At 40.0% G+C, this 17435-nt stretch overlaps 1 protein-coding gene across 1 annotated transcript in view; it reads right to left on the bottom strand.

The window, feature by feature from the left end:
* afap1l2 (actin filament associated protein 1-like 2) overlaps positions 1–17435 on the bottom strand; it is a 219742-nt gene that overhangs the window by 17329 nt on the left and 184978 nt on the right. The window contains exons 10-13 of the mRNA XM_048551350.2: positions 9588–9719; positions 8714–8925; positions 7161–7306; positions 6276–6384 (exon numbers count right to left, since the gene is read on the bottom strand). Of these exons, the coding sequence (XP_048407307.1) occupies positions 6276–6384; positions 7161–7306; positions 8714–8925; positions 9588–9719 (599 nt within the window). The remainder of the gene's footprint in view (positions 1–6275; positions 6385–7160; positions 7307–8713; positions 8926–9587; positions 9720–17435) is intronic.

The following is a 17435-nucleotide window of genomic DNA, read 5'->3' as shown; positions in this document are numbered from 1 at the left end:
GCTTCTCAAGTGCCAGAGAGTTTTCAGCAGTAATTATGACCCTGCATGACATTAAAAATCCAATTATACCTCATTCAAGATGGATGTAAGCTTTGAAAGATGTCTCCTCTAGGATTGAAATGTTTAATTATTTTTGTCAATTCGAGTGGTTTTGAAAGCTCTTCAGCTTTTAAACAGGTTCTGTAGAGAAATAGGCACCAGGGCTAATATTCGCATTTCTGCATTTAACCATGCAGACGCATGAAATAACTCCAGAGAGGCCGGTAATCTGTCACCAAGTTACCATTTATTTACAAATGCATAGCACTTGACATTGGTCCAACTTCCTCAGAGCGAACAAAACCTCTGACATTCCTGCTTCTGTCAGCCAGGGTTTCCTGCTTGGACCAGATTAACAGCCCCAATCAAGGAACTCGTATTCTGTGAGGTCCATCAGGCTGACCTTGTTACACTGCAGATACCAGTAACTTCTGCCGGTTTCATCACTGCAATTGCAAAAATTGAGCCCATCATTCCTCTGGCCCTTATATCCCACATAAGTGTAACTATTTGAGTTTGAAGAACTGCTTAATAGGGTGTGAAGAAATGAATTGCAAATATGGGCTTTCTGGTCCCATGAACTATATTGAACCATCAGGCCACTCACTGTTTTTAAGTTAATAAACATCCTAATGATGCAAGGATAAATAGATGCTATACATTTCTAGAATAACATGATCTGCATTGTAACATTTATCCACACGATTATCTATGTTATCGCAATAAGATTGCGCTGCTCAATATAAACTTTATTTTAAACATTGCTATGTGGGTTTTGTGTTAGGTTTTTCAGCCTTTTAATTTAGTACAATTTTTCCAATCAACACAAAAGATTGTGGGATTTTAAGAGCAAATTGCATAGAGCCCAACTTGAATTTTCAGAATGTTTTTCAGTAGTTTTGCAAACATTCTGTTGAAAGCCCACACAGTTGGTCACATCCTCGGGATAAATGAATCACCACATGGAGTTCCTGCTAATTGTGCTTCTTTCCAGAACTTCAAGGAGGCAGTTAAAGTTATATTCAATGCTTTAGGATCAGAGACATCAGCAGGTATCTTGCGAAAAAAAAACTGAATGTTTTCTTTCAAATTAACTGAACAAAAACACAGGATTGGAAAAGATCTCAATTCATTGCGAACTTTTAAAGACCACTGGACATCTCAAGGCATTTTACAGTCATTAAGGTGCTTTTGAAGTTCAGTCACTGTTGCAATGTAGGGAAACTCCTGAAAACAATGTGATGAAAGCCAGATAATCTGTGTTTTGTGAGGCTGATTGAGGGATATATATTGATCAGGACACTGGGGATAATGACTACTGCTCTTTTTCCTCATTGGGTGCCATGTGATCTATCACATCTTCATAAGTAAACAGAAAGGGCTCCAAATTTCTCTGACTCCTTCGCATATACTTTAATGATGCTACTATCTACAGTCAGTGGTGATTCCAATACGTCTTCCTTTCTCCTCAAGCAAACATTCCACCCTCCAGCATGACTGATAAGGCCCTCAGCCAGAAGTGACCATTTACTGCACTTCTGTCCCTATTCCTTCCCTTCTCTCCCATCTATAGGGCTCCCCTTATCTTTGCTTTCCACTTCTCTAGAATCTGAATTCAAAGGACCAACCGTCACTATTTCTGCCACCTCCAACAGGATGTCAACACCAAACATATCTTTCTCTTTTCCTTGCCAGCATTCCACAGGAGCCACAATTTTTGCCACATACTCATCCCATATAATTGCGGGTGTAAGACATGCCCCTTTATCCCTTCCCTGTTCACTGTCCTAGGCCCCAGTCACAACTTCCAGATGAAGGAATGTCTTTCAATCTAGTCTACTGCACTAACACCTCACAACACTGTCTCCTTTACACTGGCAGGACCAAATGCACACTGGATGATTGCTTTGCCAATCTTTGACAAGGTGAAACACTACGGATGCTAATTAAGAGCCCATGATATTAAAGGCAAGGCACTAGCATGGATAGAGCAGTGGCTGACTGACAGAAGGCAGGAAGTAGGGATAAATGGGTCTTTTTCAGGATGGTACCTGATGACTAGTGGAGTTCTGCAGGGGCCAGTGTGAGGACCACAACTAATCATGTTATACATTAATGATTTACATAAAGGAACTGAGGGCATTGTTCTAGATGATTATAAATCCTATCCCTTATAACCTTTTCCAACACTTTACCAACAACTGAGGTAAGGCTCACTGATCTATAATTACCAGGGTTGTCTCTACTCCCCTTCTTGAACAGGGGAACCACATTTGCTATCCTCCAATCATCTGGCACTACTCCTGTAGACAATGACGAGTTAAAGATCAATGCCAAAGGCTCGGTAATCTTCTCCCTGGCTTCCCAGAGGATCATAGGATAAATCCCATCCGGCCCAGGGGACTTATCTATCTTCACCCTCTGTAGGATTTCTAACACCTCTTCCTTGTGAACCTCAATCCCACCTAGTCTAGTAGCCTGTATCTCAGTATTCTCCTCGACAACACTGTCATTTTCTAGAGTGAATACTGTTGAAAAATATTCATTTAATGCTTCCCCTATCTCCTCTGACTCCACACACAACTTACCACTACTATCCTTGATTGGGCCTAATCTTACTTTCATCATTCTTTTATTCCTTAAATATCTATAGAAAGCTTTAGGGGTTACCCTGATCCTATCTACCAACAATTTTTCATGTCTCCTCCTGGCTCTTCCGAGCTCTCTCTTTAGGTCTTTCCTGGCTACCTCGTAGCCCTCAAGCGCCCTAACTGAGCCTTCACATCTCAACCTAACATAAGCCTTCTTCTTCCTCTTGACCAGAGAGATTCCACCTCCTTCGTAAACCACGGCTCCCGCGCTCTACAGCTTCCTCTCTGCCTGACAGGTACATACTTATCTGGGACACACAGGAGCTTTTCCTTGAAAAAGCTCCACATTTCTAATGTGCCCATCCCCTGTAGTTTCCTTACCCATCTTATGCTCCCTAAATCTTGTCTAAAAAATTGTTGCTAAGTTTGCAGATGGTACAAAGACAGGTGAAGAGACAGGTAGTATTGAGGAAGTGGGGAGGGTGTAGAGGGACTAAGACAGGCTAGGAGAGTTGCAAATAGGTGGCAGATAGAATACAATGTGGGAAAGTTATACACTTTGGTGGGAATAACAGAGGTATAGACTATTTTCTAAGCAGGAAAGGCTTTAGATATTTGAAGCATGAAGGGGTTTGGGGAAGTCCTATTTCAGAATTTACTTAAAGCTAATATGCAGGTACAGTTTGTGGCTCAGGAGGCAAATGCAATGGTCACAAGCATTTCAAGAGGGCTACAATATAAGAGCAGAGATGTACTCCTGAGGCTGTACAAGGCTCTGGTCAGACCACAACTGGAATATTGTGAGCAGTTTTGGGCCATCTAAGGATGGATATGCTGGCATTGGAGGGGATTCAGAGGGAGTTTGCAAGAATTATTCAGAGCATGAAGGGTTTGTCATATGAGAAGTAGTTGAGATCTCTGGGTCTATACTCAATGGAGTTTAGGAGGATGAAGAGGGATCTCATTGAAACTTACAGAATATTGAGAGGCCTGGATAGAGTGGATGTGGAGAGGATGTTTCCACTAGAAGGACAGACTAGGGCACAGACTGAGAGAGAAGGGACAGCCCGTTAGAACAGAAATGAGGAGGAATTTCTTCAGTCAGAGGGTGGTGAATCTGTGGAACTCATTGCCGCAGAGGGGTTTTGGAGGTAAGACATTGAGTGTATTTGGGACCTAGATAGATAGGTTATTGATTCATAAGGCGATCAAAGTTACAGGGAGAACACAGAAGAATGGGGTGGAGAACCATATCAGCCATGGTTGACTCACGGAGCAGACTCAATGGGCCAAATAGCCTAGTTCTGCTCATGAATTTTATGGTTTCATGTCCACAAAATGATCTTGATTTTCTGGTCACGTGCCATTTAAATACAAAATCTCAAAATCATGCTAATATTTCTGACCTAGATTTGTTGCAGCATTCCAGCAAAGCCCAATGCGATCTTCAGGAAATGCACTGCATCTCATTTTCTCATTTACACACTTCAGAACTCAATACCGAGTTCAATAACTTCAGACCTTGAAGTCCGAAGTCCATTTTGAAATGTCCCCTTTACCCCACCCCAGTATCTTGTTTACATGGCCTTGTTCTCAGTACAGCTGATCTGTTTATTGCTGTTACCTACTAACATTTCCCGCTAATACCTATTCTTCATCTTTATGTCTTCTCTAGAACCATTCGCACTGCCTTTGCCTTTTGTCAGGGAAACCTTTAATATCTGCTTAATTTTCCCCACTCCCCTTTACAGAAAAAAAGCCCACCACCTCCAGCCCCTTACAGTTCCAAAGGAGAGTCAGATTGGATTTGAAATGTTTACTCTGTTTCTCTCTCCACAGACGCTGCCAGACCAGCTGAGTTTCTGAAGCATTTTCTGTTCTTATTTCACATATGCACCATACAGGTTAAGCAGTGCAGATTCTACAGTATTTAGCTTTCATAACAGGCGGACTAGGTTTAATAAACAGTTCCAAAAAACGGTATCTTAGCATAAGACTGTATTAGCCTTGAATTTTGTCCTCAAACTCTGGAATGAGGCCGAAACTGGAATCTTGTGACTCAGAAGCAAGACAATTATCCATTGAATTATGTCTGACACATCAATGTAGCTAGAAAATGCCTGCATATCAAACAAAAACAGAAATTATTTGGAGGAACTCAGCAGGTCTGGGAGCATCTGTGAACAGAAAACAATGTGCACACTCTTGAGAACAATGATCATCCATCAGGACTGACAGAAGCCATGAAAAGGTGTTATCAATGCTGATAACAGAAAGGCAGGGTGGAGAAAGAGGAGTGAGCAGATAGGTGGGGATGGTACTCAGAGAGCGAGAAAGCAGAAAAATAAAAAGGTAGGCAGACAAAGGGATTGTTGGTAGTAAGCCATGGAAGAAGAGAAGCTAGATAGGTGACATTGGGGCCTTTGAGCAGGTGAAAATGGGTTGGCTGTACTGAAAGTAACTCAATTCATTGCAGGATCTGAGGTGGAGGGTGGGTAAAGAGGTGGGAAGGAGGTGATGCTGCTCTAAAATGGTTAAACTTGATATTGAGTCCTGAAGGCTGTAGAACATGAGGTATTGTTCTTCTAGCTGCTGCTAAGCCTTATTGGAGCACTGAGACAGAAATGCTGGTATGGGAACATGATGGTACGTTGAAGTGACATGCAACTGGAAACTTGGGTCATTTTTATAGACAGAATGTGGGTTTTCTGCAAAGGGATCACCCACTCTATTTTTTGTCTCCCAAATGTATAGGAAATACGGTAAACTAGATTGAATGCAGTGCAGGTAAATTGCTGCTTCTCCTGGAAGGTGTATCTGGGGCTTTGGATAGTTTTACCTTTGCAATTTCATGGGGTGAGACTGTGGTGATGGCAGGGGTTGGGGTAAGTGTTAGGAGTGGAGAAGTAGTGGATCACCGTGTCCTAGTGGAAATGGTTCCTGTGGAATGTTGACAAGGGAGGTCGGGGTTTGGGGTGTGGGTACTACATGTCAGGTGGTGGTATCCCACTCTGCACCTTTACATGTCTCTTACCCTGTCATTTCCAGCCATTTAAAATGACTCATAGGATTGACACAGTGAATTAAAAAGAGTTATCTGTGATCAATTCATTTGCATCGATATTAAGTAAACTTTTTCCAAGTTCTCAAATAACTTATCACTCTTAAGTAGCTTAAGGATTTGTTTAGAAGAACAATTTTTAGAAATGCTTTAAAACATTGCAATGTTGTGCTGGTTTATAGCAGATTTCCATTTGAGCACCACGGGGGAAAAACACTTTTCAAAATGATTGGATCATTAGGAGTAATTTGTACCAAAAAGCCTGACTCTGCCTGAAGCAGAAGCTCAATTCCTGAGTCAAAAACAGAAATTGCTGATGAAACACAGCAGGTCTGGCAGCATCTGTTGAAGAAAGCATCAAAGTTTTGAGTCCAGTGACTATTCATCAGAACTGAAAACTTTGTACCCTATTCCTGAGCGTTTGCTAGAAATTATATATTTGTTTAGCTGCATTAAATCCTTTGCTTTTGATAAAAACATTTATTTTGATTTATGTAATATCCCTTTGCTTTGGAAACATTGATTAAAAATGTACTTTCTTGCATTCTTTTCAAATTGTAAGAATAACGAAAACTTGTTCCTACCACAGATTCAGGTATATCCACATCATCATACAGGTCATCAGACTGGTTCTGTACCACAGGCAAATCATCAATATATGTGTTTGGTTCTGAATACCTGCGCTGCAGTAAACTGAAAGGCAAGAAAAATGGTAATAAAGCAAATAGTCTACTCTTTCAAATACATGTAGATTGTAGTGTGCTTACTTGACATTATTTCCAACTTTAAATATGAACGTAGTTGGGGTTGGTTTGCTTAGTCAACTAGATAACTAGTGTGTGCATAAGACTGTTGCCAAACATGCTGGTTTGATTTCTGTTTTGGCTGAGATGAACTTGCAAGCTGTCTCCTCATTCTGCCCCTGAGAGAGAAAGGTCGCGACAAACCACCACTGACACGCATTGCTACGAGTAAAAGCTCAGAATGAAGCATTAGCAGACAATGAGCCAAGGGTCTGCCTTTGGGCAGAGCACACATGGCACGGCATAAGCATACACTCAAAAAATAAACAGCCAACTTACTGCGAAGACAGAATGGCTTTACATCATTGTCAATTACTCTTAAGAATGAGTTTCAAATCAAACGATTGATATAGCTTTTTATTTTAAACGGGTATAATTTCTGATTAGATTGACAACAGACTCAACTGTATGAGGGTTTTTAATTCTATCAATAATGTTGCCTTTGAAACTTTTTCATGCACAAGTTCCTTTGTGAAAATCCTATCATTTTAGATAATTTTCAGAAAAAAAAATGCCAAAGTCACAGCTTTAAAGGAAAGTACACATTTAAGCGATGGAAAATAACTGAACACCCCATTCTACATGAAATATTTTACTCTAACTTCAATCAATAAACCATATATATGTTACGAAAAAGTATTTTTAAAAATAGTAAATGCGACTTACTATAAAGAATGTTTGGCTGCATGCACTATACAAGACACTCGGTCAGCGTCAACATAGTCATAAGTGAACTCCTCAGGATCTGTCTTAGATCCTGATTCTGCCAGCAGAAGACCAAGCCAATAACCCATCTCTTCCGAAGACTTAGCCTGCAAAAGATAAAGAACATAGAACATACTACAGTACAGGCCCTTTGGCCCATGATGTTGTGTCAACCTATTATCCTACAAAGATCAAACTATCATCCATTATTCAGACCATCATCAATTATACTATCATCCATTTCCTATCCAAGAGTCGCTTAAAAGTCTCTAAAGTATCTGACTCCGCTACCACTGCTGGCAGCGCATTCCACACGCCCACAACACTCTGTGTAAAGGACCTGCCTCTGACATCTTCCCTAAACCTTCCTCCAATCACCTTAAAATTATGCCCCCTTATAATAGTGACTTCCACCCTGGGAACAAGTCTTCCATCCCCTCTATCTTTAGAGGAATAGAATACTTTCATGAAACATGGCAAGACAAAATGAGTACAAAAAAAGACAGAAAGCCAATAAGAGTGAAAGAAACAACTACAAAACATATATTTACTTGGTGCTTTCATTATAGATAATGTACAAAGAAATTTCACGGAATCAAAATGAAGCATAGATAAGCGGTTCTGTTGACAGGGTTAAGGGAGTTGGTTAAAATAACAGCTGAAATAGTCATTCTTATCACGTCACCCCTGAGGTATGCCAATTTTCTGAGGGGAATAAGGACCGAGGGCCTATGTGTGTGCAGCCCACCTATCTTTTCTCATTGAGCTGCACAGTGGGGAATTTACATATTTCTGTGTCCAATGTGTTTTCAGTACTGTTTTAGAGGGAGAAAGACAAGCGGAAACACACAGGTATTTAAACTTTAGATAAATATCAGTATTGATCACTGGTATTACGTGAGAGATATTATCTCATGATTCTTGACAGTGTTGTGGAGAGGGCAAGGTTTCTTTACCTATTCTAGATCAGGCATTTTAATGGGCAGTTGTATTATAGTCACGTTCAATATGAGTGGGCAGAAGTTGACGAGTCCAAATTACTGTATATCCTAACCATGATTTTATAAAATTGCATAATGTATTCTACAGTGATATTAGTAGGTTTTATTAAAGCTGTTAGTGTGACAGAATTTAGGTGATGTGCAAAAGGAGCAAATGTGTTTTGTGAAAAAAAACACGCTCACACAGCAAGTGGTTTGTGTCTGGAAATTACTTCCTGGAAGTCTGGTGGAGACGGGCAGCACTGAGGCATTCAAGAGGGCATTATTTGAACAGAAACAATGGACAAATGGTGCGAGGAAAAGGCTTGTGACTGGCACAAAGTGTAATGATAATTCAGGGGGCCTGTGGAAGTATATGTGCAGAATGGTATCCTTCTGAGCCATAACAATATTATGATTCTGCAACATATGCACAGCTATAGAGTCAAAATTTTAAATTAACCAAACCTCTACGTATTGCACTCATTAAGATTAAGATAGAGAACATCAATGACTGTGCAGAGTTCAAATTACCTCTAAAGAAGCTACTTCCTCGCCATCATGCAAAATGCGGAAGGAATATAAATGTTCTGGAGTAGAGTCAGGAATAACCTCACAGCCTTCTAGACTGAGAGGATTTTGAACTGCTTTGTTTTTGCTCTTGTCCTGATAGAAGTGGATAAGTCCATTTTTAACCTGGCACCAACGTGTCCGCCACTGGCTGTTCATAAACACATTCAAATACCCTGTTGAAAGAAGAATGCAAGTCTGCGTAAGTCATTCACACCACACGAATATATCCACATGGAGCAGCTCTCCAGAAGAACTACTTTGTACAATTGACACTGAGGCTACTCCTTTAGTATTAATGGCATTAATCCATCATCTGCGCTTTCTGTTGCGCACTCTTGCCAAAACAGCAACACTGTGTCCCCGAGATCATTCAGTATGAATATTACCATTTAGAATCAAAATGTGGGAAATAATTTGGTGTGCTCACATTTTACTTTTCTTTTTGATTTATTGTCTTTAGCAGTTCAGGATTTTAGCATCCAGCACTTCTCACATCAGGAGCAGTGTCTATGAAATATCAAGAAATACCAAGAGGTCTCATTTTTGGCTCAATCATAACTGAAGGCAGTTGTCCAGCACATAATACATCCTTTAAACTGAACAACTCCAGAACTTCGGTATAAAAACCACTGAAAGTCTGTTATCTGCTTGTCACCGATGTACTATAAATCCGATCTATAACAACAGAACATAGTTGTAGCTGATAATACAATGCCAACTGAAGCCGTATCTGAGTTTCTCCTTATATTTAACTGACACAAAGTACCACATGGTGGCAGTAACTTTACATTTTACAGAACACCTACTTGACACCGGCAAAAGAACATGGACTCACCTGATGCTTCAACATTCTTCTTATTGTTAATGGGAATCTCCACAGATATAGGTTTCTTTTTCCCAAGATTCATAAAACTACTCAACTTCAGACCTGCAGTTTTAAGGTCACCAATACTGGATTTCTTTTTCACTAAACAGAAAATTAAAGGTCAAAGATAATTTATTCATACAAATGTTCCAAGTACCTATTATCATTTCCCCTTCAACTCTATCCCTGCATTTCCCAAATTTTCATGCAAATAAAGCATTTGGAAACAGAGGAATAGATGTTAACTAAAGTTCCTCTCCATGAATAACCCAAATGCTTATAAGTTTACAAACACAACAATACAAAAGCAAAATTGTTGTGGATTCTGGAAGACTGAAATAAAAACAGAAAATTCCAGAAACACTGAGCAGCAACATTCCTTCTCACTTTTATCATCCATGTATGAAGATAATTTTCTAATGTACAATGGTAATGTGCAGCTGTGCATCAGTAGAAAGAAAAATATCTCAAATATAGTTTTAAAATTGACGATAGATAGCAAAAAGAAGAAAGAATAACCCCACTGCAACATGTCAGTCCAAGAATCACGAGTTACATTTTAAATCTGGCATGGTGGCATTTGAACTGTTAAGTTTTAATTTCAGTAACAACCACAGCATTACCATATATGAGAGACGTATTTTTAGTTTTTATATTGCAACTCCCTATTTTTGGGGAACCAGGCTGGAAAGTTGAAGGACAAGCCTAATGCTGTAGGGACATAGGTCTAAATCTCAATGTGGCAGTTGTCAACGTTAAGTTCAATAAAATCAGAAAATTCTGAAAACACTGGGCAGCACTATTGCCTCTAATTTGCTAATTCAAGAAAAATCTGCAAAGTATAACCAATGTCAGTGATATAGACAACTAGAATCAATTGTAAAAATGTATCTGGATCACAAATGTCCTTTTGGTAAGGAAATCTGCTGTCACATTCTAGATTAGCCTATATGTAGCTTCTGACCGACAGCAATGAGGTAGACATTTAACTGCCCTCTGAAGTCGCTACTCAGTTCAAGGGTAATTAGGGATGGGCAGCCAATGCTGCTGGTGCCAGCAGTGCCCATATCCCACGAACGAATAAAAAGTCATTATTTGATGAAAAAAAATTAAATTGGTAGTGATGGTGCAGAACAAGGATAATTTCCAATTTGATGAACACAGACCGAAGAATCAAAGAGGTTTGCCTGCTGAACTGATGGAAAATGTGAAAGGGGGAACTTTTATTTCTTTTCCAGCTTTAAAATTGCTGGGAATAGTGAGGAAAGTAGCTCAGTGATTTCTTCATCTAAACAAGCATAATTAGGCAGTGATAAAAGCTCCTTTATGAACTTGGAAATTAATTAGCTCTTGTGAACTGGAGGTTGAGGGTCAGAGAGGTAAAGCGGTTAATTTTTTTGTGACTGAGTTGATCGGCTTGAACTGGAAAATTTCTCAAGTTGTCAGATCCACCTTGCTGAAAAGGTTTTCCAATGACAGTCTTTTCATTTGGGAAGAAGAATAGACAATGGCCATTCGGCCCTTCGAGCCAGCACCACCATTCATTATGATCATGGCTGATCATCCACAATCAGTATCCTGTTCCTGCCTTATCCCCATAACCCTTGATTCCACTATCTTTAAGAGCTCTATCCATCTCTTTCTTGAAAGTATCCAGACAGTTGGCCTCCACTGCCTTCCGGGGCAGAGCATTCCATATATCCACCACTCTCTGGGTGAAGAAGTTTTTCCTCAACTCTGTTCTAAATGGCCTACCCCTTATTTTTAAATTGTGTCCTCTGGATCTGGACTCACCCATCAGCGGAAACATGCTTCCTGCCTCCAGAGTGTCCAATCCCTTAATAATCTTATACGCCAATCCTTCTAAACTCAAGTGTATACAAGCCCAGTCGCTCCAATCTTTCAACATATGATAGTCCTGCCATTCCGGGAATTGACCTCGTGAACCTACGCTGCACTCCCTCAATAGCAAGAATGTCCTTCCTCAAATTTGGAGACCAACACTGCACACAATACTCCAGGTGCGGTCTCACCAGGGCCCTGTACAGCTGCAGAAGGACCTCTTTGCTCCTATGCTCAATTCCTCTTGTTATGAAGGCCAGCATGCCATTAACTTTCTTCACTACCTGCTGTACCTGCATGCTTGTTTTCATTGACTGATGTACAAGAACACCTAGATCTTGTTGTACTTCCCCTTTACCTAATTTGACTCCATCGAGATAGTAATCTGCCTTCCTGTTCTTGCCACCAAAGAGGATAACCACACACTTATCTACATTAAACTGCACCTGCCATGCATCCGTCCACTCACCTAGCCTGTCCAAGTCACCCTGTATTCTCGTAACATCCTCCTCACATTTCACACTGCCGCCCAGCTTTGTGTCATCAGCAAATTCGCTAATATTACTTTTAATGCCTTCGTCTATATCATTAATATATATCATAAACAGGTGTGGTCCCAGCACAGAACCTTGTGGTACCCCACTGGTCACTGCCTGCCATTCCGAAAGGGACCCATTTATCACTACTCTTTGCTTCCTGTCAGCCAGCCAATTTTCAATCCAACTCAGTATTTTGCCCCCAGTACCATGTGCCCTAATTTTGTTCACCAATCTCCTATGTGGGACATTATCAAAGGCTTTCCGAAAGTCCAGGTACACTACATCCACTGGTTCTCCCCTATCCATCTTCATAGATACATCCTCAAAAAATTCCAGAAGATTAGTCAAGCATGATTTCCCCTTCGTAAATCCATGCTGACTCTGACCTATCCTGTTACTGCTATCCAAATGAATCGTAATTTCATCTTTTATAATTGACTCCAGCATCTTTCCCACCACTGACGTCAGGCTAACCAGCCTATAATTTCCCGTTTTCTCTTTCCCCCCTTTCTTGAAAAGTGGGACAACATTTGCCACCCTCCAATCCGCAGGAACTGATCCTGAATCTATAGAACCTTGGAAAATAATTACCAATGCGTCCACAATTTCTAGAGACAACTCCTTAAGTACCCTGGGATGCAGACCATCAGGTCCTGGGGTTTTATCGGCCTTCAGACCTAACAGTCTATCCAACACCATTTCCTGCCTAATATAAATTCCCTTCAGTTCGTCCATTACCCTAGGTCCTTCAGCCACTATTGCATCTGGGAGATTGCTTGTGTCTTCCCCAGTGAAAACAGATCCAAATGTTGGGCAAATAAATACAGAATGCTAACCCTGGGAGCTGAGCACAAGTGGCCGCAGCAGCAACAGAATACAGAGGCAGGCTAATATCAGAAAGCTGGCCTCAATTCTTGGGACTTCATCCAGATGTATTGATTGCTGTTAGAGGAATCTGACATTCCCTCATTCTCCCAGCCATTCACCATGCCAACTCATACCATCCATTCAACCCACAGTCTCTGCTAGTCCCCATATCAACTCATATCAACTTACAGCCCTTCCAAACATCCACTGTACATGATGCATAGAACCAATGAACCACATACTGGGAATAGCATGTTTGCACCTGCTCAGAACAAAAAACCCAGTCACTAATTTTCAGTTGAGATTAAAAAAGATGCTGTTCCTACACCCTTTTAGAAGTGCGAATGAGATAAATGATTAGAGTATCAATAACAAAGGTTTTAAATACTTCACACATTTTAATTTTGTGGAAGTACACATTGAGATATGTACTTGAGATATGAATCATGTATTCTAATCATTTAAAGATGTCAGTCAGCAATATCAATAGTTGTCTCCAGTCATCAAAACAGAAACCCCTGTTAAGATAATCCTTTTGTCAGTCAGTTCTGACAACGGAGTTCTTATGCCTGTTCTCATATGTTCTCGGCTGGGCAGTGAGTTGACATTGGCAGCAAGAGGGACCACGAGTTCTCAGGAGGGGAAATAACTGGAACAGAGTTGGAACGGAAGCAGAATGGAGGCCACTGAAGTGACATGGGGTCTTAAGTAAGATATTATAAATTTACCCTGTAAAAGATTTGAAATCCAGATTATGGTTCTACAAATGCTCTGGAGCTGCTGTGTGTCATAAATAAACAGAGAGCTTGCCTGGCTCCATGAAAATTGCAGGGGTCTAGGAGATGCCTATACCAATTATCGAACTGGCAAGATCAGAGGCTCATATTGCAAGTTTTATCTTGGGTCAGCAAAAATTAGGGGTTGTGGGAATGGGATCCAAGAATTGTATGTCACCTGCCATTCCTAAATGGCACCAGATGACTCCATCAAAATCTGGGCTGTTGTTTCCCCTGACTGGAAAATTTAGAAGAAGGGCACCATTTTAAGATTTTGGGCCAATTATTTCATAAGCTGTGATTGGGGCCAGGAGAAACGTCTTCGCTCAAAGGACTGAATATTTGGGAACTTTGGCTGTGAATGCTCCATCATTGAATATCTTTAAGGCTGAACTGGATGGATTTTTGGTTTCTTAAGGAAACTAGGGTTACGGGGAGTGGGTGGTAAAGTGGAAGTGTACATTGGCCAGGATCATATCACATGCTGGAGGAGAGTAAACGGGCTGTAGGGTTTACTACTGCTCCTGCATCTTATGTTCTTATATACAGTTCTTTGGTCTTTTTCAGACCAAGACTGGAAATGCAAAGTCTTAGTAGAACCTAGTGTGAGCATTAACAAGCAAGTTATTGGGTGATTGTTTGAGTGAATGCTGCTCCTTACAGCTGCTGATGACTTATTCTATTGTTTTGCTGAAGGGGGCTTATATTGGCCAGGAAAGATTTTTCCTGGTTTCTCTGGACAGCATTTGCAGAGGTCATTTTCCACAAAGTTGGATAGATGTCAATATTGTAAGTGGGATAGAACAGAATACAATTATGTCCTAAAATAAAAAGTACATGATTTTGAGGTTAAAGAAAAATATAGATTAATGTTTAAAGAAAGATTATTTAACAATACAGTGCAATGATTCTACTTGAGTCTGTGTTACTTCAGAATTTGTAAACAATGTTAAAACACAGATAGTGATTAAAAAGAACAGTCTAAATCAGTGGCAGTAAGGATTCCTTTGATGCTTTTCTCTGTTCTATATTTTCCTGTAACTCTGAAGTAAGGCAATTGTTTGAAAATAGCACATTATCAGTGTTTAAACCAGACTATGTATTCAGACATTGTGGGAAAATAATTTAACATGGAAGGGAAATGACACAATGACGCATTATCTTATTAAAAACTGCAGCAGATCTGCTTTGAACTAACACACTGCTTACTACCTTCAGCACCAAAGGAAAAAATGAAAAGAGATAATGGGAACTGCAGATGCTGGAGAATCCAAGATAATAAAATGTGAGGCTGGATGAACACAGCAGGCCCAGCAGCATCTCAGGAGCACAAAAGCTGATGTTTCGGGCCTAGACCCTTCATCAGAGAGGGGGATGGGGTGAGGGTTCTGAAATAAATAGGAAGAGAGGGGGAGGCGGATCGAAGATGGAGAGAAAAGAAGATAGGTAGAGAGGGGAGTAAGTTTTGTTTTGGGGTGGCATGGTGGCTCAGTGGATAGCATTGCTGCCTCACAGCGCCAGGCACTAGAGTTCAATTCCAGCCTCAGGATACTGTCTCTGTGGAGTTTGCCCATTCTCTCCATGTCTGTGTGGATTTCCTCCAGATGCTCCAGTTTCCTCCCGCCATCCAAAGATGTGCAGGTTAGATGGATTGGCCATGGTAAATTGCCCATAGTATTCAGGGGTATGTAAATTAGATCAATTAGCCACGGCCAATGCAGGGTTATAGGGTATGAGTACGGTGATGGGTCTGGGTGGGATGCTCTTCAGACTGTTGGTGTGGACTTTTTTGGCTGAATGGCCTGTTTCACACTGTAGGAATTCTATTCTAAAGGGTCTTTACCATTTAATTATTGTGCTTGGGTAAAGAAAATGACAATGAATTTTATCTGGTTGACGTCTCCCATGCAATCTTACATATCGCTATGTAAGTAAGGGGTCCAGAGGATATTTTCTTCTGTTACATAACAATCAATAATCAGAAAATGTCAGAGGAAATGGGCAAACTGTTTACACTGGCAGGACAGTCAGCTACTGGAGGTCACAAATCAAGATGATTGGAATGAATGATGATAAAGAAACCAAGTATTTTTGCTGTAATTTTTTTAAACTATCTGGACTGAGGGGGTTGCGGAAGCAGATTCAATAATAATTTTCAAAAGCAAATTTAAGAGGAATTTTTTTTAGGGCCAAGGGGTAAGTGCAAGGCAGTGTTAGTAATTGCATGGCTCCTTCAAAGGACTGGGATGAGCGCACTAAACTGAATTCTGCGCTGCATTATTCTGTGGAGTTGTTTATCCACCTTCATCTCATGAATTCAAATTTCCAACACATTAGTTTGCAAAACTATTACATGTCTAGGGGTCAGCAAATCATACATTATGAAGAAATTCAGGGAATTAATAATTGATTGGACTTCTGGATCAGGCTGAAACTGGGTTATTACTGGCAAAAGAAGAGTAAAGGTGACGGTGGAAAAGTTCTGTCTGGAGAATTAATAAGAGTCACTGAAGTGGCGCCCGTTTTGGGACCTGAGATTCACTGCATCACAAAGAATGCACAGACTGGCTAATATCAAATTTATGAGAAAGCTTTTGGTATGTTTGGTTTTATTATTCACACTATACTTCGATCACATCTTGGATAGGACAATGTTTAAACGATCTATGATTTTATGAATGAAGCCATCCAAAGTGACTCTAAACAGCCTGGAAGATTAAAATCCTGGCTGGTGGTTTTAATGGATTACTGCATTTGGGGTGAAGATGAGGATAGGTATACATGTGAGGTAGGGTCATTGATTCTTTGAAGGGCTTCCCATTATAGTCTTAAATTTGCTTCCATGAACACAATATGTCAGTGAATTTGAAGGCAGTATAGAGGCTAAATTAGATAGAAACTTCATGGTTAACAGTGCTTCGTACAAAACCTAAGTGGTGTTTTATTAAGAATCAATTTTATGTCAAGCAACAAAAGCACGTTTTATTGTCTTGACATTTTGAGTAGAACAGAAAAGCCTGAAAACATTATACAATGATATTTGTACTCATACCAATCATTTATTTCTTTAATGTTAAATGAATGTGTCTGTTGGCATGACCCTCCATCTGATATTCAATCCACCTAGGAACAAAAGAAGGTCATGTGATGGCAAGGAATATATTCCAGTAAGAGTGAATATAGTGACGGGATCCTTGTGAGTTTCCCAATTCTCATTTGATTTACCATATTTGCCGAACCATATTGGGCAGAGGAGAAAGTAGACAATGGTCTTCGGGGATATGAGGTTTGTTGGAGTTGGTGTTGAGCCCAGGTGGAATATTTATCATAAAAATTCCCCAACAAATCAACAAGTGAAAGAACAATGGTATAATACAAATTGACAAATCAGGCAAGGAAGTAGATTTTTTTTGGTTTATGGATTGAATTGACAGGGACTGACTGCACTGAATTATTTTTATTGGAGGAAAAAGTGTCTAAGAGGAAATATTATCCAGTGGAAAAAATACCCAATGGTACTTATAATATAGATGGAAGGAGGCTATTTAACTTGGATTGTAAGTACAGATAATGGTCTAAAGTATAAAATTAATGAGGCATAAGTGCAACAAAAGGTCAAACAATATTTTTCTCAATGCATTAGTGTGTATGTGGTAGAGGATCCAACGTATTCAATTAATGTGAGGATTTAAGAAAAAGAAAATTGATAAATCTTAGGCACTGAACAGGAATAAAGTTGAGGGAAAAGTGAAAGTAAAAGAGTTTAAATATCTAGGAATACACAGGCTTTGATC

This window comes from Stegostoma tigrinum, chromosome 20 (assembly GCF_030684315.1).
Source record: "Stegostoma tigrinum isolate sSteTig4 chromosome 20, sSteTig4.hap1, whole genome shotgun sequence".
NCBI lineage: Eukaryota > Metazoa > Chordata > Chondrichthyes > Orectolobiformes > Stegostomatidae > Stegostoma > Stegostoma tigrinum.
Note: the sequence above shows the minus strand (reverse complement) of the source record. Positions and strands in the feature narration are given on the sequence as shown.